Source organism: Hyla sarda, chromosome 2, assembly GCF_029499605.1.
Source record: "Hyla sarda isolate aHylSar1 chromosome 2, aHylSar1.hap1, whole genome shotgun sequence".
NCBI classification, from domain to species: domain Eukaryota; kingdom Metazoa; phylum Chordata; class Amphibia; order Anura; family Hylidae; genus Hyla; species Hyla sarda.
This window is the reverse complement of record NC_079190.1, coordinates 288,461,987-288,488,542: the sequence shown is the minus strand read 5'-3', so window position 1 is coordinate 288,488,542 and position 26,556 is coordinate 288,461,987. Positions and strand designations below refer to the sequence as shown.

Here is a 26,556-nt window from a genome sequence, read left to right as displayed (position 1 = left end):
ACATGCGATGGCCTCTCAGAGGCCATCGCATGTTGAAGGCAGCATCAACATATAATGCTTTTGTATGTCGGGGCCATCGCATAAACGGCTATCCCGCAGCGCAGACTGCTTCAGCTGCCGCCGGATAGCCGTTTACGGTGCCCCGTGTGCTCCGGTGATGGTCTCCTACCTGTCCTCGGGGCTCTGGACCATCCTCTTCAGGCTCCGCTGCATCGCCGGCGCTCTCCATCGTCGTCATCACGTCGCCACGCACGGCGTCCCGTCATCCAATAGGAGCAGTGTGTGTAGTGACGTGATGGCGGCGATGTGAGAGCGACGATCCCGGAGAAGCAGAGCCGTCCGGAGAATGGGGAACAACACGGGGACGCGGCGACAGCGATGGAGGGCGACATCTAGGGCAGTGGTGACAAGCGGTGACGGGTCCGGAGGGGTGGGGATAGATGAGTACAACTTCCTATACTTTATATTGCACGGATCCCTCAACATACGATGGTTTCAACAAACGATGGTTCATTTGGAACGGATTACCATCGTATGTTGAGGGACCACTGTACACATGTTTATTCCATTTGTGTGTATTGGAACTAAACCAAAAATGGAGGAAAAAAAGCAATCTGGACATTATGTCTGCAACACTCACGTTTCAATAGACTGGAACACTGAAGATAGTGAATCCGCTGGACCTGTGTGGTAGATGACTCGGACCGTACCAGGGAGCAGAGTCTAAGGTGCCGCTGGTTTTCACCAATGCCCGTCGCAAAGCAGGATGGACTTGCTTCGGCAGGCGGCATATAACGTAACAGTACCCCCTCTTTGGTCTACCCCTCCTTTTACGATTCAGAAAACTCCTGAGAAGATCATCATCCAGGATAGTCTCCTCAGGCTCCCAAGATCTCTCCTCAGGACCGTAACCCTCCCAGTCGACCAGGAAAAAATGTTTACCTCTCACGGTTTTAGTGGTAAGAATCTCTTTAACTTTGTAGATATCAGAAGAGCCGGAGACAGGTTTGGAGACAAGATTCTTTTGAGAAAACCGGTTATGAGGCTTGAGGAGAGTGACGTGGAAGGGACCAAGGTAGCGAGGACCAAGCTTGTAACAGGGTATAAAGCGGATGTACTGGGATGAAAGCAACACCATGTCACCAGGAGAGAAGGACGGAGGAGGTCTTATACTCTTATCAGCTTGCGCCTTCATGCGTGAAGAAGCCTGGGATAAAGACCAGCTCATCAACAGCAGGCACACGGGAGGAAACAGGCAGAGGAAGAGGAGAATGGAGATGGAGTCCGTAGACAACAAAAAAGGGAGACGACCTCGTGGACTCGGAATCCTTAAGATTATATGAGAATTCAGCTCAGGGGAGAAGGTCGACCCAATCGTCTTGGCGAGATGAAACAAAATGCTGAAGTCTCATGAATTTGATTAACCCTCTCCACCTGACCATTGGACTGAGGGTGGTAGGCCAAGGAGAAGTTCAGATTGATTTCCAGATGGTTACAAAGGGCTCGCCAGAACATAGAGACAAACTGCACACCACGATCCGAAACTATATGCTGAGGAAGACCATATAAACTAAATTCATGCAACAAGAAGTACTTTGCCAGCTGTGGGGCAGAGGGAAGACCTGGTAGAGGAATAAAATGAGCCATCTTGGAAAACCGATCTACAACAACCCAAAAGACAGTGTTATTATGAGAGGGTGGCAAATCGGTGATGAAATCCATGGCGATATGGGACCAGGGAGTCTCCAGGATTGGGTAAAGGCTGTAAGAGTCCTGCAGGTCTCTGTCGAGGAGTTTTGTCACGGGCACAAGTTTCACAGGAACAAACAAAATCAGAAACATCATGTTCAAGATGGGGCAACCAGTAGTGCTGGGAGATTAGAAGTAGAGTCTTGCGTATACCAGGATGACCTGCTGTCAACAAAGAATGACCCCATTTCAGTACCTTGCTTCTCAATCTGGTGGGCACAAAGGATTTTCCCGGAGGAACTTGCTGAATTTCAGCAGGGGCGGCAGGAATCAAACGGTCAGGAGGAATAATATGCCTAGGCGTTGAGTCCAAACCAATGATGTCAGAGGACCTGGAGAGAGCATCTGCCCTGATGTTCTTATCTGCCGGAGAGAGGTGGATGAAGAAGTTGAACCTAGAAAAGAACAGTGAGCACCTTTCCTGGCTGGGGTTCAAACGCTGATCAGACTGAAGGTACATAAGATTTTTATGGTCGGAGTAGATGCTGACCCGATGAGAAGAACCTTCCAATAAATTTAATCATTCCTCCAAGGCTAGCTTGATAGCGAGGAGTTCACGATCTTCAATGGAGTAATTCTTCTCAGCAGGAGAGAAAGTCTTGGAGAAGAACCCACAAGTTACAGTCTTGCCCTTGGCAAGAACGTCACGCGCTCCAATAGATGAGGCATCAACCTCCAAAGCAAAGGGCCTCTCCGGATCTGGTCATGTAAGCACAGGAGCAGAGGAAAACACAGACTTTAAACGGGAGAAGGCCTCTTCAGCCTCTTGAGGCCAAGACTTAGGTCTTCTTAGTGAGAGCCACGATTGGAGCAACCAAGGACAAAAAATGTAGGATAAATTGAAGATAATAGTTAGCAAATCCCAGAAAGCGTTGAATAGCATGTAGGCTCGAAGGAGGAGGCCAATCCAATACTGCAGAAATTTATCTGGATCCATCTGCAGGCCCTGATGAGAGACAATGTAGCCAAGAAACGGAAGATTAGACTTCTCGAACAGGCATTTCTCCAGTTTGGCATAGACATGATTCTTCAGTAGTCACCAGACGAACATGAGTACGATGTTCCTCTAAGTTGGAAGAGAAGATCAGGATTTCATCTAGGTATACGACAACACATTTGTAGAGAAGATCACCGAAGATATCATTGACAAACTCTTGAAAAAGGCTGGAGCATTGCAGAGACCGAAGTAAATATGGGGAGTGATATAAAACTTAACTTTTACTTAGTTTACACATAAAACACATGTAGATAGTGAGAGTTCTATAGGTATTACCATCTAAAAAGACGCATAATAGAATTAGACAAGCTGTTAAACTTATTAATGTAATTTCTCATTGATGCAAATACACAGATAGAGTCACTATCCCAGTGTAACACGTCTCCAAAACTGCCCATTGCAGAGACCAAAAGGCAATACGAGATACGCAAAATGTCCGTCTCGAGTATTGAAGGCCGTTTTCCATTCATCTCCCTTGCGGATACGAATGAGGTTATACACTACACGTAAGTCCAACTTGGAGAAAACCTTGGCACCACGCAGACGTCAAAAAGTTCTGAGATAAGAGGTAATGGGTAACGGTTCTTGACCGTGATTTTGTTAAGTCCCCTGTAGTCAATGCATGGACAGAGTGAGCCATCCTTCTTCTCTACAAAGAAGAAACCAGCTCCGGCAGGAGAAGAGGATTTATGGATAAATCCCTTTTGGAGATTCTCCTGGATATACTCAGCCATGGCTTTGGTCTCAGGAACCGATAGAGGGTATATCCTTCCACAAGGAGAAGTGGTACTAGGCAGAAGATCTATAGGGCAGTCGTAAGGACGATGTGGAGGCAGAGACTCAGCCTGTTTCTTGCAGAATACATCAGAGAAATTTTGCTAAGGTGACCGCAGGCCCGGTAAAGGAGGAAGACAAGAAACAACTTTAGGCTAAACTGGTTGGAGGCAAAGATTTTGACAGAATTGTCCCCAGTGAATTATTGCTGCAGTTCTCCAATCCAGTTGCAGAGAATGGCGTTGCAGCCAAGGAAGGCCAAGAAGAATCTCTGAAGTACAGTGTGGCAGAACATAGAATTCAATCTTTTCTTTATGTAATGCACCCACTTACATGACAAGAGATTCTGTATGGAAGTGAACCATACAGTCCAGATTTTGTCCATTAACAGAGGAGATGAACAAGTGCTTGACAAGCCAATTGACAGGAAGATGATACTTGTCGGCCAAAGAAGCATCAATAAAGTCACCTGCGGATCCAGAATCCAAAAATTATGCAGCAATGAAGGAAGACTAGTCTGAAGTGAAGACTTGTACAGAAATAGATAAGCGTGGAGAGGTAGTATTCACACCCAGGGACGCCTCTCCCATGTACCCTAGGTACAGGCATTTCCCGGATGCTGTGGGCGAACTGCACAGTCCTTGAGGAAGTGCTCTGGGCTAGCACAATACAAGCACAAATTCTCATTGCGTCGTCGTGACCTCTCCTGTTGCGAAAGACAAGAACGATCCACTTGCATAGCCTCTTTGGCAAGAGGTGCAGGAAACTGAAGAGGTGGACGTTGAAACACAGGTGCCAGGCGAGGATATCTCCATGTTTGGGCTGGTTCTCTCTCTAAGCGCAGTTCTTCCTGTCTCTCAGCAAAACACACATCAATGCGTGTGGCCAAGTGGATAAGTTCAGTCAAAGAAGATGGAGGATGAAATTGGAGGATACCGGATCACCACGGTCCCAAAGTGGTGTAGCCCAAGCCAGGGCTTTCCCGGAGAGTAGACTAATGACAAAGGCCACCTTTGCACGTTCCAAGTGCATGGAGCACTGTGTGACGAAGCCTCTTCATAACTTGGAATCACCATCAGATTTATAAGGTAAAGGTAGATGTAGCTGGTAGCCAGAAGACACTGCAGGAACTAGTGGTGGGAGTGGGCCAGGTTGCGGTACCTGCTGCTGTTGTTGCTGTAAGGCCAATAGCTGTTGAGCAGACAGTTGGGTAAGTTGCTGCACCTGTCACTCCAATTGCTGAGACTGACATACCCCAAAGGAGGAAGATCCGCGACTTCAGGCAGGAGTACCTCAGCGGCATCCCTGGCCGGATCTTACTGTAACACTCTCGTTTCAGTAGACTGGAACGTAGCAAGTAATCAGTAGGCAGATGGCAAAGGAGCAAGGTCAGGTCATGAAGCAAAGGGTATGATGCACGGCAAGGCAACTCTCAGGAACACTTTCTCTCAGGCACTAGGGCAACAAAGATCTGGCAGGGAAGTGTGGGAGGTGGAGGAATTTATCAATGAGCCAAAAGGTGTTACTACACTAATGAGCGCACTGGCCCTTTAAATCTTAAAGATCCAGCGCATGCCCTAGGGGACAGGGACACGCGCGCCGGAGCAGAGAGGCAGAAGCGAAGGCAGGAAAAGCACCAGGTGAGTGACGGACTGGGATTCGTATGCATGCGTGTCCCGCCATGCAAATCCCAGCTCCGCTGACAGCAGCAGGTAACGGAACCATGCGCTCACAGCCAGCATGTGCGGCCGGAGCACATATCTTAACAATGTCACACCAAACTCCAAAAAGGGCTGGACAAAATTATTGGCACCCTTTCAAAATTGTGGAAAAATAAGGTTGCTTCAAGCATGTGATGCTCCTTTAAACTCACCTGGGGCAAGTAACAGGTGTAGGCAATATAAAAATCACACCTGAAAGCAGATGAAAAGGAGAGAAGTTCACTTAGTCTTTGCATTGTGTGTCTGTGTGTGCCACACTAAGCATTAACAACAGAAAGAGGAGAACTGTATGAGGACTTGAGAACTAAAACTGTGGAAAAATATCAACAATCTCAAGCTTACAAGTCCATCTCTAGAGATTTAAATTTGCCTTTGTCCACAGTGCGCAACATTATCAAGAAGGTTGTTACCCATGGCACTGTAGCTAATCTCCCTGGGCATCAACAGAAGAGAAAAATTGATGAAAGGTGTCAACACAGGATATCCCGGATGGTGGATAAGCAGCCCCAAACAAGTTCCAAAGATATTCAAGCTGTCCTGCAGGCTCAGGGAGCCTCAGTGTCAGCTCGAACTATCTGTCTATGGCCAAAAACCTAGGAAGGCCCCACTGCTGACACAGAGACATAAAAAAAATCAAGGCTACATTTTGCCAAAATTAATTTGAGCCATAATACTGGGAAAATGTCTTGTGGACAGATGAGACCAAGATAGAGCTTTTTGGTAAAGCACATCATTCTACTGTTTACCGAAAACGGAATGAGGCCGACAAAGAAAAGAACACACTACCTACAGTGAAATATGGTGGAGGTTTAATGATGTTTTGGGGCTGTATTGCTGCCTCTGGCACTGGGTGCCTTGAATGCGTACAAGGCATCATGAAATCTGAGGATTACCAACGGATTTTGCGTCGCACTGTACAGCCCAGTGTCAGAAAGCAAGGTTTGTGCAACCAAATATTAAGTTAAGGGTGCCAATAATTTTGTCCAGCCCATTTTTGGAGTTTGGTGTGACATTATGTCCAATTTGTTTTTTTTCCTCCCTTTTTTTGGTTTAGTTTCAATACACACAAAGGGAATAAAACATGTGTATAGCAAAACATGTGTTAAAGCAATCCTTTTCTGTGAGAAATACTTCATTTTATTGAAATTTTTTTAGGGGTGGCAACATTTACAGCTAGAGATGAGCGAGTCGAATATAACGAATCTGAATTCGTTCTGAATTTCATTAAAAATACAGATATCGCCGCGATTCTATTGCGCGAATCGCTTCATTAAACTCCATTTAGTGCGGTCCAGGCTCCAGGGCATCTAAAATGGCGGATCCACATGTGAAGACTTGGGGCAAGGAATCCTGGGAAGGCGGGAATAAGGATAGGAGGGATGACCCTGAATCACATGCAGGATGCAGCCTATCAGCATCCAGTCACCCCTGTGATGTCACAGCCCTATATAATTGGCAACCATATTCCGGCTTGTCACTTCATCCTTTCACTGCAGAGAGATAGGACATACAGATCTTTGTGTGTTACACAGAAATGCTTTTTCCAGCACCATTTCTCCTCCTAGTCATGTCAGCATTCTGGTGGACAGAGAGCAATGTGTTTTTCACAGAAAATAATTTTTACTACAGCGATTAACTTCCCAGTCACTTTCTACAGCATTATATTACAGAGAGGGGCAGAGAGCTGTGTGTTCATCATACGTTTGAACAAGCTGGCTCAGCTGGAGAAACCTTAGCAGAGAAGGGAAAAATACATTTTTAGCGCAACTCTGTGTCTTTGTTCCACAACAAATGGTCTGCTGGTTATTCTAGTCTGTAGATGGCATAATACATACCCAGCAGTCCATTCCTAATAGTCTTTGAGAGAGTGCATTTTTGGGTTTAGTACACAGCGACTGTGTACTGCTGGTGTGCACAAATAAGTTTTTTAAGTGTACAGTAGCGCATTTTTCTGCCCTCATATGTGCATACCACATACCTACAGTAGTGTACTATTTTGTACTGTTAATCTGTCAAGGGCCTAGATTTTGTGAAAGTCCAGGCAAAAGTACACACCTCCTTCGGTTCTAGACAAATACTGTTTTAAAACGTAATGAAGCGTATTGTACTCCCCTCATATACTCACTAAGTATGTCAGGCAGAAAAGTGCCAGGACATGCACAGAGGAGTGGCAGAGGCCTAAATTCATCCAGCACAGGCAGAAATCGCAGCAGACTAAGGGTGAGTGGCAGCAGGAGTCGCAGTGAGAGGCCTGATCTCCCGGTATCAGCTAGCGGTCGTATCTCGATCAACAACCCATCTGCCGTCATCGATTGGTTAACACAGTCATCCACTTCATCACAAGTGACATCTGATACCCCCAGTCAACAGTTGGTGGGTTCCTCTGACACAACCCTCAGTTGGCATGGCCCGGGAGCAGTCCCTGTCCTCCCATTGCCTCTGTCCTATGCTGTTCCCTCCCCTAAAGAAGTATCTTATGCTGTGGGTTCAGCTCCTCTCTTCAGTGAGGACGATCTAATAGAGGACAGTCAGCAGCTACTGCCCAGCCAAGAAGTGGAGGAGACATCCGCTGCTTCCTCCCCTAGGCTGGCAAGTAGTGATGAGGAGAGTGATGTGGGAGGTGGTGTTGCCAGTGTTCAGGGTCCTGAAGCAGTCACTGTTGAGGAACCTGAGGAGGACATCAGTGACGTGCAGACACTTGATGATGATGATGAAGCCGATTGCAATTGGGAGACGGGTGCAGAAGGGGCTTTATCATCATCAGGAGAAGAGCATTGCAGGTTGCCCGTGAGGCAGCAGATGAGCCAGCAAGGTGGTAGCATGGTTGGCAGTCAGCATGGTGGCAGAGTGGAAATTCTGGTGCCAAACGTAACTGGGGTAGACCACCTGCTTCATGGCAGCCTACCACAGCCCTGCGTCAACATATGCTTCGCCACCATAAAGTGGCCTGGGAGAACAATGGCTCCCATGTAGTGGTCCAGCCTGCTGCATCACCCAGTGGCATGCCTCTCCCTCTTTCAGCCAGACAAGGCTCCACCACCTCAGTCGAAGGGAGCTGTGTGTCATACCTGTGTGTCGCTCCAGATCCTCCTGATCCTCCTACTTTTAGTCAGTCATTCCACCAGCATGTCCAAGAGACAACAGTGTGCGCCCACTCATCCAATGGCGCAGAAGCTGAATGTGCTCCTGTTCAAGTTGCTGGTGTTGCTGTCCCTCCCTTTTCAAGTGGTGGACTCTGCACCTTTCAGAGAACTGATGGCTTGTGCTGAGCCGAGGTGGAGAGTACCAAGCCGTCATTTCTTTGCGAAGAAGGCAGTACCAGTCCTACCCAATTTTGAGAAGTTGGCCAGTCCATGAGCCGGTTGGTGTGCACCAAAGTTCACGGCAGCGCCGACGTCTGGAGCTGTAACTGTGATCTGGGACAATTCATGTCCTTTATGGCCCACTGGGTGAATGTGGTTCCTGCACAGCCACAACACCGACTTGGACAGTTCATGCTGCTTCCTCTTCCACTCTTCCATGCTCTCAGGCTGGTGGTCCTGTGACAGTGTGCAACTCCGCCTCCTCATCCTCCACCATGTCCTCAGCCTCCACTGCACATACAAGTCTCAGTGCCCTTCAGCATACCATGTGTGCAGGGCACGGGGGTGTCACGCTCTTCTTCACATGGTTTGCCTTGGCAAACAGAGTCACACAGGGGAGGAACTGCTAAAAGTCATTCATAAAGAAATTGGAGCATGGCTTACTCCACGAAAACTGACAACGGGAAGAACATCTTGTCTGCGCTGCGACAAGGCAGGCTGAGCCATGGCACACATGTTCAATTTGGTTGTCAAACGGTCCCTGAAGTGTTCCCCCCATTTGCAAGACATCCTAACAATGGTAAGGAAACTTTGCATGCACTTCAGCCACTCGTACACTGCAAAGCACACCCTCCTTGAGCGGCAGCATCAGAACCCCAACATAGTCTGATTTGTGACGTTGCCACACGTTGGAATTCCACCCTCCATATGTTGGACCGACTATACGAACAGAGAAAAGCCATCACCAATTTCTTGATGATCCAAGCAGATAGGGGTACTCCCCTGTGTAACTTCAATGTCACCCAGTGGCAGCTTATATGTGACACCTGCCGTTTGCTCGGGACCTTTGAGGAAGCCACATTATTAAAAAGTCACCAGGATTATGGAATAAACGACGTCATTCCACTGCTTCATTTCCTACAACACGTGTTGGAAACGATGGCTGGTCAGGGCACTGGAGACGTGGCGCCTACATCTCATGGCCACATGAGCCTTGTGGGGGCTGAACTGAAGGAGGAGGGGGAGGGGCACAGTGGAGCACAGTTTAGGTTTCACAAAATGGGCAGTTTTTCTAGTCATCTGACAGGAGAGGAGGAGCAACCAGAGGAGCTAGAGGGTTATGAGGAAGGTGAGACCGAGGACCCAGACACACCGTGACAGTATGCAGTGAAGATGAAGGCAGAGAGTCCCTCCGAGTCACTTGCACAAGTGGCACGTTGCATGCTCACTTACTTGCGTAGTGACCGCCAAATTGTCACCATTCGGCAGCAGGATAACTTCTTGCTCTACACTTTATTGGACCCTTGCTACTGCCACAAAATGGGTGCCTTTTTTTACACCCACTGAGAGGGAGGACAAACTGATCTACTACAGAGACATCCTACGTAGTCAGTTGGCCGAGGCCTATTGGCGCCATCATCCATCCTCTCGCAGGTCTGACATGGGGGGGGGGGGCTGCGCTCACCTTCCACTACCATGGCTGCTGGGGAGGGGGGGGGGGTGGCAGGAGCAGTACCAGCTCCATCAGCAGCAGCCTGAGTCTACAGTCGCTGATGAGTACCTTTCTTCACATTGTTATAGTTAATCAACTCATCAGCAGCAGGTAGACCTGGAGCAGGACCTGAACCAGCAGGTGATGGCATACCTTGAAATGACCATGCCAACACACCTTGAAGATCCGCTGGACTTCTGGGAAGCCAAACTTGATTTGTGGCCGCAACTAGCAGAGTTTGCCCTGGAAAAGCTGTCCTGCTCAGCCAGTAGTGTGCCATCAGAGCGGGTGTTTAGTGAGGCAGAGGCCATAGTCACCCCAAGGAGAACTCATCTGTCCATGAAAGATGTGGAGAGACTGACCTTTGTGAAGATGAATCAGGCATGGATCAGCCAGGATTTCCACCCACCAATGCCTGATGCGTCAGAGTAGATTGACCATGGTGCCACACCAACACTTCACAAATATGCATAGTGCCAAACAGATTTAAGGCGCTACTCCCCAGATACAGACATTCCCCTGCATCAGACCTTTTTTCACCCACCGCACCCCTCTGTCACCGGGTCACATTCAGGACTCCTTATACTGCTGCCACCTCCCGGCTGTCTCATTCTGCCACCATACGGTCTCCTTATGCTTCCGCCACATCCAGGCTGTCATTCAGCGACTATATGTTCTCCAAGAAAACAGGTTGGAGTGATAACAATGAACCATAACTGATTAAATGAAACATTTACAGTTCCACGAAGAGTAAGACAGTGGGAGGGGGGGGGGGGGCGGGGGCGCTGAGAGGCACGGGCTGGAACAGGTGGTAGCTCACCTTGCAGCGCACAGCCAGCTCGATGCTCACCAGAATGGGTACTCAAAAAATGTAAATCAATTAAAATTAAATTAAATAAAAGTTACATAAAAAATCTCTTAAATTTTTACGCCATATTGTCTCCCTGCTGCCACATCCAGACGCTCTGCGGCAGTGATTCTAATAGCGATGCCTGTAATTACGGCCATGACTGTATGACAGGGGGAAATTATAGGCAATTAGCAAGACACCCCCAATAAAGGAGTAGTTCTGCAGGTGGTGACCACAGACCACTTCTCAGTTCCTATGCTTCCTGGCTGATGTTTTGGTCACTTTTGAATGCTGGCAGTGCTTCACTCTAGTGGTAGCATGAGATGGAGTCTACAACCCACACAATGACTGTATGATATACAGGGTACTCCCTGTTGTCAAAAGGTGAATGGCACTGCAGTATACAGTTTATGCTGTTTACCTTTTGACAACAGGGAGTACGTACTCTGTATATCATAAGTGACAGTCCATATATACTCTATGACAGTACCTGTTTTTATATTTTTTCATGGAGTGTTTAATATTTTAATAAATGGAATGAAGGTTAAATTTTAGGGGAAGATAAATAGGGGTGTTTTTTTTACCCTGGGGTTTGGTGATTTAAACAAAAATAAAAAATAAAAATTTGCATATGCCTGCGCTATTCCATACAGCAAATAAATGTAGAAACAAAGAAGTAGCTGTATCAGCTCACCCTCTGATGTACTTGCTGCACGGACCAGGTGTGGACTTCACCTCGATGATACAGAAAAGAAACAAATGTCGAGCGCAAGGGGAACGTAGATTTATTCACAAGCCATAGTAGACAAACATCAGGACTTCACAAACATGCAGGTGAACGTGTTTCGGCCTTAACAAAATGGCCTTAATCATACAACAATTGTACGTGTTTAGATCTTATATGCATGGGAGGAGTGCCTTGGGAAACAGGAACCACCTGTACTCTGTCGGCAGGACCGCCCACACATATTCACAATAGATAGTATGTGTATACCTAACTGCAACACCTATTCAACAATACAATCTCACATACATTACAGTTTATAATACTAGATATACAAATCTAAAACCATGTAATGATAGAAAGAATCATTATCATATACACTGCTCAAAAAAATTAAGGGAACACTTAAACAACACAATGTAACTCCAAGTCAATCAGACATCTGTGAAATCACACTGTCCACTCAGGAAGCAACACTGACTGACAATCAATTTCACATGCTGTTGTGCAAATGGAACAGACAACAGGTGGAAATGCTAAGCAATTAGCAAGACACCCCCAATAAAGGAGTGGTTCTGCAGGTGGTGACCACAGACCACTTCTCAGTTCCTATGCTTCCTGGCTGATGTTTTGGTCACTTTTGAATGCTGGCGGTGCTTTCACTCTAGTGGTAGCATGAGATGGAGTCTACAACCTACACAAGTGGCTCAGGTAGTGCAGCTCATCCAGGATGGCACATCATTGCGAGCTGTGGCAACAAGGTTTTCTGTGTCTGTCAGCGTAGTGTCCAGAGCATGGATGGCGCTATCAGGAGACAGGCCAGTACATCAGGAGATGTGGAGGAGGCCGTAGGAGGGCAAAAACCCAGCAGCAGGACCGCTACCACCACCTTTGTGCAAAGAGGAGCAGGAGGAGCACTGACAGAGCCCTGTGTGCATGTGTCCACTTAAATGGTCAGAAACAGACTCCATGAGGGTGGTATGAGGGCCCGACGTCCACAGGTGGGGGTTGTGCTTACAGCTCAACACCATACAGGACGTTTGGCATTTGCCAGAGAACACCAAGATTGGCTCTTCACAGATGAAAGCAGGTTCACACTGTAACAGAAGCACATGTGACAGACGTGACAGTCTGGAGACGCCATGGAGAATGTTCTGCTGCCTGCAACATCCTCCAGCATGACCAGTTTGGCGGTGGGTCAGTAATGGTGTGGGGTGGAATTTCTTTGGGGGGCAGCACAGCCCTCCATGTGCTTGCCAGGGGTAGCCTGACTGCCATTAAGTACCGAGATGAGATCCTCAGACCCTATGTTCCTCCTAATGAAAGACAATGCTAGACCTCATGTGGCTGGAGTTCCTGCAAGAGGAAGGCATTGATGCTATGGACTGGCCCGCCCGTTCCGCAGACTTGAATCCAATTGAGCACATCTGGGATATCATGTCTCGCTCCATCCACCAACACCACGTTGCACCACAAACTGTCCAGGAGTTGGCAGATACTTTAGTCCAGGTCTGGGAGGACATCCCTCAGGAGACCTCATCAGGAGCATGCCCAGGTATTGTAGGGAGGTCATACGAGCATGTGGAGGCCACACACACTACTGAGCCTCATTTTTACTTGTTTTAAGGACATTACATCAAAGTTGGATCAGCCTGTAGTGTGGTTTTCCACAGTGATTTTGAGTGTGACTCCATATCCAGACCTCCATGGGTTGATAAATTTGATTTCCATTACAAATTTTTGTGTGATTTTGTTGTCAGCACATTCAACTATGTAAAGACAAAAGTATTTCATAAGATTAGTTCATTCATTGAGATCTAGGATGTGTTATCTTAGTGTTCCCTTTATTTTTTTGAGCAGTGTATATATATATATATATATATATATATATATATATATATATATACATTATAATGATTCTTTCTATTATTAGATGGTTTTAGCTTTTGTATTGTATGTCTAGTATAATAAACTCTAATATATGTGAGATTGTATTGTTGAATAGGTGTTGCAGTTAGGTATACACATACCGGCCCTTATTTACTAAGAGTGGAGTGGAGTTTTTTTTGTGTTTTCAGACCTTTTTTTTTTCCCATGGTATTTACTAATTTACTCCGCTTTCGGAAACATTATACATGCTTTAAGGTGTTTTCTTCCCAGAAAATTCACATGATTTTCAGAGTGGTTTTCAAAAAAGACGAAATGTAGGGAACACGCCTCTTTTCCCGAAAACCATGCCCATTTTGTATTTTTTTCTCACTCTGAGTGTTTCTGATTCTGTCAGGATTTTTCTGTCGCACATTCAGAATTTACACAGAATTTAGGCGCACAACCCGACAAAAGAGTTGGAATGCTGTTAGTAAATGAGTTCCACTAGCTATTGTGTGGGCGGTCCTGCTGACGGAGTACAGGTGATTCCTGTTTCCCAAGGCACTCCACAACACATACAATTGTTGTATGACTAAGGCCATTTTGTTAAGGCTGAAACGCGTCACCTGCATGTTTGTGTAGTCCTGATGTTTGCCTACCATGGATTGTAAACACATCTACATTTCCCTGAGCCTTGCGCTGGACATTCGTTTCTTTTCAGCAAATAAATGTAAACTCTAACTAAAATGAATAACAGAGACCAAAGTTAATATTTTGACTACACCAGATAATGGTGCATGTGTGTGGGGTGGGGGGTGTTGAGTTTATGGATACAGTTTTACTGTATACACCTAAAGAGTTCTCCCACAGATTCTGATGGAAACTTTTCAAGTACCTTTGGAGAAAAAATTTTAAGTGGCATACGCAAAGAATATCCAAATATGGAGTCAACCTTAACTATCATAATTTTAAAATATAGTATAGAGCAGTGGTCTTCAACCTGCGGACCTCCGGATGTTGCAAAACTAAAACTCTCAGCAAATCCTGGAATACAATTCAAATACTAAAAATGCAATGTGAATTTTTCTCTCTCTAGGGGCACAGCAGAAAAAAGGTTTAAGTTTAATTTGGTTGTGGTTGGGCTCCATCTTGTTGGTATTACAGTAGTTAATGTTTCTTTCTTTTCAGATCGGCCTTCATTGACAGTTATCTGTCTGATTCCTATTAATGTTCTTCCCTATCACAGAGAATGTTCTCCCCCATCACAAATTATGTTCTCCCCATTACAGATAATGTTCTCCCCCATGACCAATTATGTTCTTCCCTATCACAGATCATGTTCTCTCCTATCACAGATAATTTTCTCCCTCATCACAGATTATGTTCTCCTCCATTACAGATAATGTTCTCCCCCATAACAGATAATGTTCTTCCTCATCACAGATTATGTTCTCCCCATTACAGATAATGTTCTCCCCCATGACCAATTATGTTCTTCCCCATCACAGATTATGTTCTCTCCTATCACAGATAATTTTCTCCCTCATCACAGATTATGTTCTCCTCCATTACAGATAATGTTCTCCCCCATAACAGATAATGTTCTTCCTCATCACAGATTATGTTCTCCCCATTACAGATAATGTTCTCCCCATGACCAATTATGTTCTTCCCTATCACAGATTATGTTCTCTCCTATCACAGATAATGTTCTCCCTCATCACAGATTATGTTCTCCTCCATTACAGATAATGTTCTCCCCCATTACAGATAATGTTCTCCTCATCACATAATGTTTGCTTGTTTTCTTGCAGACTACTAAATTGGTTTTATTTTTCTCCTCTTGTTCTCCAGAATTGAAATTATTTAACATTTTTAAAACTACTTCACTCTTAAAACATTTTTTCCCACTGCTTCAAAATTTGCAGAAATTTTATATCTCCACAAAAAATTGTTACACAATTTATCCTACGTACAGAAATACCATATCAGTGATTCTAAACTTCATATGGACACCAAAATTTCTTACACAATTTCTCATATCTGATGTCTGGAAACACAGCAGGGCTCAGAATAGAAGAACAACATTTGGCATTTTGTAGGTCAGATTTTGTTGGAATGGTTTTTGGTCACCATGATGCATTGACAGAGACCCAAGGTGTCAGTACAGCAGAAACTTCCTAAAAGTAACCCTATATTGGAGACTACATTCTCTCAAGGAATGTGAATATTTAAAGGGTAGCTCCCACCATCACTTTTTTTCTTTTTTCTGTCCCTGCCTATTACCCATCTATTCCTAACCCCCTCCATGCCTTGAATTTTTTTTTTTACATATTAAAAATGCCTTTTGTCTGCCTGGCAGTGTGCTCACTACCAGGCAGACTTCCCCAGCAGGCACCACGTCACTGATGCCTGCTGGGGCCAACACTTCCGCCAGTAGTTCACCTATACAGGGCGCCTCCAGCTGTTTCCCCACTGCAACTCCCAGCTTGCCCTGACATCTATTGGCTGTCAGGGCATGCTGGGATTTGTAGTGGGGAAACAACTGGAGGCACCCTGTATAGGTGAACACCGGATCTGTGATGGCCGCACATCCCGCTCCCCGCCGCGCAGCCCGCAACCCCCCCGGCCCCGTCGCGCCGCTCAACCCACTCCACCTCCCCTTAGTTCACCCAGAGTACCCCCTCCCCACCGCGCAGCCCGCAACCTAGTGCTGGGCGGTATGACCTAATATGTATATCACAGTATTACCGTTATGCCATGGGGGAAACAATGTATAAGTGCAGCGGCTGACAGTTAACCCCTTCCCCGCCATGGGGACCGTGCGCACGGCCCCCATGGTGGGGAAGGGGTTAATTGTCAGCCGCAGCACTATCATGATTTCCCCCATGGGCGCACTGACGGCTATTCACTTACATTTTCGCCGTTGCACAGCTTATAATCCCGGTCCCCAGCTGCGGCCGCTGCAGAGCTTTCTACCCCTGCAAGCGCAGAATGTGCACACGCAGCACTTCTGATCTTCGTCCCCGCTCTGTTCTCTGATCCCCGAGCAGGGACGGGAATGTGAGAATCAGCAGAGCCTTCTCCCCCTGCAAGCACTGAATGTACGGGCGCTGCAGAGCTTCTGATCCCGGTCCCTGCTCGGGGATCAGAGAACAGAGCGGGGATGAAGATAAGATGTCCTGTGCCTGCCAGTCACATTTAGCTCTTGCAGGGGAAGGAGGCCTGGGGACGGGAATGATAAACAAACAGCCTGAAGGAATAGGAGAGGGGGCTGAACAGGGTGCAGGCTTGGGGCTGAGGGAAACATCAGAGCCAGGGGATGAAGTTTCTGCGCTTTCCCCTGGCTCTGATCACTGAGAGCCAGCGGCAGCTGCAGGGGGAGCGGGGATGTGCACCGCACGTGAGCTCAGCGGCTCCCGCTCCTGCACATCCCGCGACTGGTATACCATCCAGCCCTACCGCAACCCCCCCCCCCCCCGCCCCGCCGCTCCGCTCAACCCACTCCCCCTCCCCACCCCCCTTAGTTCACCTATTCAGTGTCCCTCCAGCTGTTTCCCCACTACAACTCCCAGTTTGCCCTGACATCTATTGGCTATCAGGGCATGCTGGGAGTTGTAGTGGGGAAACTGGAGGCATACTGTATAGGTGAACACGCAACCCCCCCCCCCCACCCCCACCCAATAATACTTTACCTTGTCCCCGGGAGCCTGCGTGCATCCACTTCCTTCAAAGCGCAAGCTCCCGCCTGTCTGATTGACAGGCGGGAGCGAGCACGGCAGTGACTGAATTTCAACTCATTGCTAGGCTTAAATGAGTCAAAATTCTGTAGTGACGTAACTGCAGAATGCATTCGGCCACTAGGAGGGTGACCCCTAGTGGCCGAATTTAAAAGTGATTTTAAACTGGTTTAGAGATATGTTGTAGTACTTAAGTACTACAACATATCAATTTTTTGATACCCGTTTAAGCTAGGTTCACACTGCAGAATCTCCGGATGGAATTTTTCTGATTGCCGCCAGCGCTGACTAAATCTGTCGGCACTAGAACTACGCTGACATTGCCGTCTCCATAGACAAAACACAGTTATTCTTGTGGCAGCGGAATTTCAGCAGGCGGATATTTTCCTGTGTCAATGGGCCCTTGCTGAGGAAAACGCACTAAACAAAGTCCAATAATACCACTACACCATGACCAGATATTACCACCACCACATGATTGAATAATACCACCTTGCTGTCAGTAAATAAAATACAATGGCCCTTATTTACTAAGAGTGTTGTGTAGGTTTCTTTGTGGGTTATAATTCCCTACAATTATTTTTCCACGGTATTTACTAAGGTTTCCCTTAATTTTCCACTTTCCCTACATTTTTCTTTTTTTACACATACTCTGACCTGTCTGGTTTTCCTCAGCTGAAATTCACCACATTTTCTGTGGAAATCTTAGTAAATATGTTGGGTTTTTCCTGAAAATGTTGGAAACACGCCCCTTTCCGGTGACCAAGCCCCTTTTCAGTTTTTCTTTTTCTAAAATGGAGAGTTAGTCGGGTTTCTTTCAATTCTGGCGCAAATTCTGGCACAGACAGTATTTCTGGCGCAATGCGCTGGAATCGGGCGCACAACCCTACAAAACATGTCGGGTTTGCAATAGTAAATGTGGGCCACTGTGGGTATTTAATAAGACTGGTTTCTAACATAGGTCCTATGTAAAAGCCTGCCTGTGTCAGCTGCACAGGATTTAATAAGAAGTGCCTGCCAATTTCAAAATGGAGTAGTTTATGCCAGTTGCTAAAATAATATTAAATGTGGGGGGCTGCTGCTGTATGGGACCACTGCAGCCCATCACTGTACTCATCACCAGGTGTAACAGGTACTGATGACTGCTGAGGCCCTTGACTGGCTGCATCGCTCCAATGCAGTGTAAGGTAAGAACACTGGAGCATTAGGTTTGCTAGGGACAGAAGCAGTACTGGACAGGAGCAACTAGAGGGATATGTTTTTATTTGACCTCCCAATCCCTGGCCCCTGGTAATTTTTTGTAAAATGTAGGAAAACCCTGTTAACTTAACTGGTCAATAATAGTTATAATTCTCATATGAGCTGACTGTAACGATAATGAGCTGGTGTAACTATCATTATAATGAGCTCGTGTAAGTATTAACCTCATAGTGACTTGTCAGAAATTTGTATTGATGGAGCTCCGAGTGCTGAGACCTCTACCAATCGCTGGAATAGTAGTAGCAGAAGTGTGCGGCTGCACGTTCTATGCCCCTTCATCGCAGCTAAAGCAAGTGGCATATGCTTATAATGGAAGTCTGTGGGACTTTGGTACACATAATTGTCAAAAGTCCCATAGACTTCCATTGTAAATCTGTATACCGCTCTTTACAGCTGTGCAGAGCGGAGATGGAGAGGCACTGTAGTTATCCTATTAATTAGACATGTGCAAAGTACCTGTGCCAGGCAGTTTACTTGGCACTATGCAGCGTGGTGTCCAGTAGAATCTTTCCATTCACAATCTAAGATGCGCAGCTTCTGAGGAAGAGGGTGTTACCCTCAAAACCCATCATCATCCAATTTATTTGTATGATTTCTTTGAAACAATAAACAGTCTTGCCATGGATTTTTTAAAAAGAATTCTGTGGTTTACTTCTACTTGATGCAAACAGTCATCAGCGCCTGGAACAGGAGGTCTTGTTTTCTACCTATACTCTTATTTACATTCAGGACAGGCTGTCCCTGCTTCCAGCTCAGACGCCACTCAACATCTTGGTACCCAGATTAATTCTAAGGTGATAGGCTTTTTTTAACCACATACAGCATGTAAGGTTAACATCCATCTGATAGAGATGCTGGTCTCCCATGCACGACTTTACCTAATCTATACACGAGGCGCCCTTTTACAGTCTCTATTTTTTTCTTCTTCTCTACAGAAGCCAGAACAATATGATTCTCTAGTCAACACTGACTAGTAAATCACAGTCACTTCCAATATAAGACCTCTTTGCTTGCTCAGGAATTGTCAAGGTCTGCTTGGCATGTGACAGTTCTGATCATGGCACCGTCACAGTTTCATATGATATGGTGGCAATTTATTGTTATATTTAGAGGACCTGTGCTCAGTATAAAAAACGTAATTATATCATAATTACACACTCTGAGCCTGATTTATGCCCCCTCAACCTGGTATGTTCCATCCCCTGATTCATGCCTTCTCTTCCTGGTATTCACCATCCCCCACCATCATGCCACATGATACATTTGCAATCCCAATGTACACTTATGTCATTTTGCAAGAAGGGGTCATTTCCATGTTCATACAAGCTGTGAATTTACATTTACTAATAGATATTGTCCACCCTTGTGACTTCTTGTCAAGAGTTTTAAAAACAAGATGACTTTTTGAGAACCTTCGGGGAAATCTACATACATATCTGTGAAACTGTATACACTAAACTTTTATAAAACAGTACATCCTATTTTTGCTACTTCAAAGAAGAAACTTTCCACTTACCCTTGGCTGAAGATTATGCCATGCTGGCTGAGTTTGGCTCCAGTCCCAAATTGCAAGTTCCAGTTCTACTTCTCCCAAGAATATGTTTCTTGCTAGTGACCCACGATGCCACACAGACAAGTTTAGGAAACGGCTTTGTAGTTCTGATCTCTCAAGCTTGTACTATCATGTAGAAACATTGTGATTTATATCATGGACTGGCAAACATTCCAGAAAGATTTATTACAGTTACTGTACTTAGGAATTTAGGATGAAAACCAAACATCCATCCAGTTCAGGTTTTTACAACAAAAACAAAGCCAGGAATGGATTAGAAAAAAAGTTTTCTCTTTTCCTTGATATGTTTTCTCCATTTCTAATCTGTTCCTGGCTTTGCATTCTATAATTAAAAATTATTAAAAACGTGTACAAGTGAACGCACCCTAAAGCTTTCCATACACATTAGATTATTATCAATGGAACCACTATATGGGCGGGACTGAACAATTTCTTAATATTGACTCTCCCCTTACAGATGATATTGGGGGACAGAAGGATTTAACAGTTGAATTCCATTTGCTTGGAAGCAGCTTACCACTCTCTCCCCGGTATTTCAACCCCTTAAGGACTTAGCCCATTTGGGCCTTAAGGACTCAGACAATTTTATTTACATTTTCGTTTTTTCCTTCTCGCCTTCTAAAAATCATAACTCTTTCATATTTTCATCCACAGACTAGTATCGGGGCTTGTTTTTTGTGCGACTCATTTTACCATAAATTGTATGGCACAACCTAAAAAATACTATTTGTGTGGGGAAATTGATAAGAAAACCGCAATTTAGCAAATTTGGGAAGGTTTCGTTTTCATGCTGTATTTACAATAGACAAGTTTTCTTTATTCTGTGGGTCAATACGATTAAAATGATACCCATGATTACATACTTTTCTATTATTGTTGTGCTTAAAAAAAACGCAAACTTTTTAACCAAATCAGTGAGTTTAAAATCCCTCTATTTTGCTGACCTATAACTTTTTCATTTTTCCATATAAGCAGTGGTATGCGCTGTGATCTGTACTTTTTTGACACCACATTTGCTTATGTAAAACTTTTATTACAGTTTTTATCAAGTTTTTGTGGAATACAATGTTTTAAAAAAAACAGCAATTTTGGACTTTTTTTTTACATTCACGCCGTTCACCGTACGGGATAATTAACATTATATTTTAATAGTTTGGATGTTTACACACGCGGCGATACCAAATATGTTTATTAATAAAATGTTTTTACACTTTTTGGCTGTAAAATTGCGAAAAAGGGACAATTTACATTCTAATTTTTTTTACTTTTTACTTTTTTTACTTTTATTTTTACACTTAGGGGACTATTTATAGCAACCATTTGATTGCTAATACTGTTCAGTGCTTTGCATAGGACATAGCACTGATCAGTGTAATCGGCGATCTTCTGCTCTGGTCTGCTCGATCTCAGACCAGAGCAGAAAACACTGAGAGATGGACGGAGGCAGGTGAGGGGACTTCTGTCCGCCATTACCAATGATCAGATCGACGCGGCAGCGCTGTGGGCGATCCGATCATGCATTTTTCAGACCGCACTCCTGCAGATGCCGTGATCTGTATTGATCACGGCATCTGAGGGGTTAATGGCAGACATCCGCGTGATCGTGGATGTCGGCCATTAACGGCAGGTCCCTGGCTGCTCCGATGCTTGCGGTCATGTACAGGACGTAAGTGTACGTCCTGGTGCGTTAAGTACCACCGCACCAGGTCGTTAAGGCGTTAAGCCTAATGGTAAAGAGACATTTTTTATGTCGATCTTTTTTCTTTTATTGTAAGACATCAATAAACTGTTTGTTATTGTTTGTCATTTTTAATATGTTAATAAAGTCTCCTAGTTTATGCCTGCCATAGCTGAGAATATCAGCCCCCTCGTCTCCTATTACTATGTTCTCAGAATTTCAACTATGGGGTCAGGGACTTCTGGGGCAATAAACATCATTCCAATAAAAAGTATTAATCCCTAAATGGACGTTCCCAGCTTAGACATTTATGGAATATCCACAAAATATAGTATTTACATCTGACAAGCTCATATCCATGGGACCTGTGACTTTTCCCAGAATGGGGTTTCTTATTGCCCATTCCCCTGTAATGTGCTGAAGATGTTGCCTGGTAGCAGTACAGGGCTCTCTGCTGCCACCAAGATCAGAGTCAGGAACTGCAGAGCTTCTCATGCCCTAGTTCCACTCACTCACTTACTGCTTGCTGTGCTAGGGGCTGCAGTGCATGCAGCAATAGTGACACAGAGCTTTTCCCCAGTGTATCATGTATTCTAATGCATTTTATCTAGGCATTGGATTATACAATACACTGAAGAAGGCTCTGTGTCCACAGCCATTTAATAAAGACAATGCAGCATGTCAGCACTACTACCCTGTATTTACAGCAGTATGGAGTTGTACACAGCCTTCTCACCATCACAGCAGTATGTGGTAGTGCTCAGCCAGCCATCCTCATCCTCATTATACATGTAATGTCCGTTTTCAGTGTTTTTGTATTTTTCTGTTTTGGGGTCTGTTCAGACACTAGGCTTGTGTCTGAACAGTTTCCTTTACTATTTTCCCTGGCTAGGGATGAGTTAATGGTCTTAGGCTATGGCAGCTTGGGTCGGGTTATGTAAACCCGAGCTCTGCTGGAACTGGCTACTGGTGATCAGTGCTTTACTCTGACCATGACTGTTTTATTATGCACCTTTCTGTTTTAGTATTTATCTGAGTTTTAACCATGGTTATTATTCCTGTTTATGATATAGATTTTAGCGTGCTTGGTTCCAGTACACATTGTCGGGTTTTAGTATTGTGCTTGTTCTGTGATATTTCTTAGTCCGTGTTCACACTGTGCATTTCATGTTTTTACCTTGTTAGTTCCTGCGACTCCTGGGATAGAATTCCAGAGCCTAGTGCTATCTGAGCTATCTAGGAGTTAGTCTTCTCCTGTACTTGGGAGTTTTAGTTAACAGTAAATTTAGCTGTAGTGACCAGTGTCAGGCAGCTGCTGCCAAGGCAAATAAAATCATGGGTTGCATCAATAGAGGCATAGATGCCCACGACAAGGAAATAATCCTACCGCTGTACAAATCACTAGTCGGACCACACATAGAATTCTGTGTTTAGTACTGGGCCCCAGTGTACAAAAAAGATATAGTGGAGCTGGAGAGGGTTCAAAGACTGGCAACCAGAGTAATACGGGGAATGGGAAGACTACAGTACCCAGAAAGCTTATCAGAATTAGGGTTATTTAGTTTATAAAAAAGAAGGCTTAGGGGCGACCTAATACCTATGTGTAAATATATCAGAGGACAGTACAGAGATCTCTCCCATGATCTATTTATACCCAGGACTGAATCTATAACAAGGGGGCATCCTCTACTCTCGAGGAAAGAAGGTTTCTACACCAGCACAGACGGGGGTTCTTTACTGTAAGAGCAGTGAGATTGTGGAATTCTCTCCCGGAGGAGGTGGTGATGGGGAACTCTTTCAAAGAATTTAAAAGGGGTCTGGATGCATTTTTGGAGAGTAAGAACATTGCTGGTTATGTATATTAGAATTATAGGGACAGAACGTTGATCCAGTCATTAATTCTGACTGCCATATTTGGATCGGGGAAGGAATTTTTACCTCTAGTATGAGTTTTTTTTAGTATTAGGGATATAGGTTGAACATGATGGACTCTGGTCTTTTTTCAACCTTATGAACTATGTTACTATGTTACCTGCGTTTGTTTGTATTTAGTATTTCTGTTTCCTTTAAGGCCAGTATCCTGATCACTCGGTGGAGAGTTCCTGCTGGCTAGGAGCCTATTTGGCTTTGGTATTGATGTCCCTCCATGTTTGGAGTGGGATGTATATTGTATTCCTTGTTCTGTGTCCAGTGTGAACTGTGTTCTATATTTCCTGATCCCTTTAGTGTTTGACATTCAGTTAATCTGTTCATCCCCTGCATCTCCTGGTTTTGTCTGCTGTATGTTTATTCCATATCTAGTCCTGTTCGTTTATTCATATCTGCTGTTTATCTTTATTCCGATTTCTGAACTGCATGTTAGTATTCTATATCACGTTTTGTAAGTAATTATATTCTGCCTGGTTTACCTAGTTGTTGGTTGTATTCTCACTACATTTCTGACCTGTCCCCGACTATGTACAGTATAGTTTATTTTGTTGATCTTGACGCCATTGCACTTTAGCACAGGAAGGGACCAGCACCCAGTTGTCGATCCATCATTTAGGGTGGATGGGCAAGTAGGCAGGGAGAGTGTTTCTAGGGACAGCTTAGGGTTCACTTCCCCCTACCCAACCCTCATTCATTACAATACAACTGTAAAACAAGTAGAGGGAAATTTATAAAGCCAGAACGCCTGGCTTCGGGCTTTAAAAAGATTAACATATTTGTGCAAGCCCTTGGTTAAAAAAAAAAATTCTGACTTTCACGGCACACTCTACTTCCTCTAGGTCCAATGAAATCACAGAACTACTTCCCCTTTTATTAGTCCCCAAGACCTCCATTGTTACCTACATTTGGTTATAGAATAGGGACACATGCAGTGGTGGACAGTGACTATCAATGGTACTTTCTGTGCTGTTTGATAACCATTGTCTGCATTTGGAGATGATAAATACAGTACAAGAGGATTTGAACACTATGCACCTTTCCATATGATATAGGACATGCAAGTAAATACTTGTATTCCAAAAAAAACAACAATGCTGGTAACCTTTTAGAACTCTACATTGTGCCATTTCTCTGGTATTTATCCTTGAAATGTATATCTACATTGTTAACTGCTTATTACCATTTTGTATGCCAATGAGTACTTCCCTGTGCGCTATGACACAGTCCAGTCAGTGTTGTCTGACTGTATAAGGACACACCCTGTTGGAAACACCTAACACAGCTGATGGGTCCTACAATAAGTAAATGTGTGGTTATTGTTTTTTTTTTTTTTTTTATTATTATTATTACCATAGTAAATAGTGGAGCATATAATGGACCTAGTTCATATTTTTTGAACCAACCTTTAGAGTCTCATTGAAGAGAGGGTCTAAAGTCTTCTTTTTCACCTTTGTTTTCCTCTTGCCTTGAACAGATTTGTCAGGGAGCAAATAACATTTCACATACCTAAGGATATTTATGAAAGAAAGGTACACATAAAGATTTCTTTTTTCTATCACCTACAGAGTTCTTTTATAATGTTCATGAAAAACATAAAAAATATTCAAGATCAGCAAGATTTTTTTTAGGAGCTCCATAAGTCTGAAAAAACTCATAGGACAAGATTTATCAAGGTGCATTTTCTCTTGCCTATGGTGTAAATTGCACTATAATTTGCGCGGAATTGTGCGCGGAATTGCGCGCGGAATTGCACGCGGAATTGCGCACGGAATTGTGCGCGGACATGGGGGAGAAAGATGTGAATGGTTTTTCAGCCATTTCCGCGCAAATTGCACTCGAATTCTGCGCAAATTGCGTACAAATTGCCTGCGAATTCCGCGCGAAAACGATGTCGGGCGGAATTTTTTTTACCATTGACTTCAATTGATTTCTGCTAGCGGATTCCGCTTGAAGAATGAACATGTTCTTTCTTCAAGCGGAACGGAATTCAGCGTCGGAATTCTGCTAGCAGAATTTCCGCAGTGTGAACAGGACAGCAGAAATAACATTAAAGTCAATGGGCAGAGGAGATGTGCATTAATTTGGAGCGGAGAATTCAAGAGGAATTACTCGAGTAAATTCCTCTTGAATTACTCCATGTGGGCCCATGAAAAAAGCCCATGAATTGGTAGGCCCATGAAAAAAGCCTTGCATTACTTTGGGAGACAATGGGAGGCTGTGAGTCAGCAGAGCTGTAGCATTACTGGAGAGGTAAAGTAATGACATTTCGTGCACCTGAACAGTGTCACAGCGATAGGAAGGTAGCATGTCACGGTCACTGGAATTTTTAGCCTTCAAGCAGCTTATATTGTCCTGGCAAAGCAAAGAAGACAGATGCCCCAGCTACTCTAGTTGGGTCATGTTCAGTGAGAAAAACAAAAAGCCCATAAGAGACCTGATTCTTAGCTTTAAGGGAAATGCATATGTTTTTTTTTTTTTTTGCTGTACACAATAGCACAAAATAACAAAACAAAAACCAGTGAAAAACAGAATTAAATATGTTTCCATCCATTTCAATAGGTTTCAAAATGAAATATGTTTCAAAAAGAAAATGTGTCCGTTAAACATAAACACTATAGTCATTTTTAAAAATTATGTCCGTTGAAAAATTTGACACCTAAATGCCAAATTTGGAGGCAATTCTCTCTGCTCCCGCTGTATATTTCTATGTACTAGGAGACAGAATGTCCTGCTCTTTTTCCACCACACCAAGATCTAGTGCAAGACCCAGTGCTATAGACTTACATAACTGGAGATGGGTGATGTGGAGACAGAATGGGGCACTCGGTTTCATAGCACATAGAAATATACAGCAGAGAGCACAGGGGAACGTGAAAAATGGCGCCATGTTGAGGGCTA

The 26,556-nt window shown here is 44.5% G+C and overlaps 1 protein-coding gene across 3 annotated transcripts in view; it reads right to left on the bottom strand.

The window, feature by feature from the left end:
- Positions 1-26,556, bottom strand: part of SYTL1 (synaptotagmin like 1) — a 67,991-nt gene that overhangs the window by 4,362 nt on the left and 37,073 nt on the right. For all 3 annotated transcript variants that reach the window (XM_056557391.1, XM_056557393.1, XM_056557394.1), the window contains 2 exons: positions 25,062-25,164; positions 19,995-20,156 (listed from right to left, as the gene is read on the bottom strand). In XM_056557391.1, the coding sequence (XP_056413366.1) occupies positions 19,995-20,156; positions 25,062-25,164 (265 nt within the window). The remainder of the gene's footprint in view (positions 1-19,994; positions 20,157-25,061; positions 25,165-26,556) is intronic.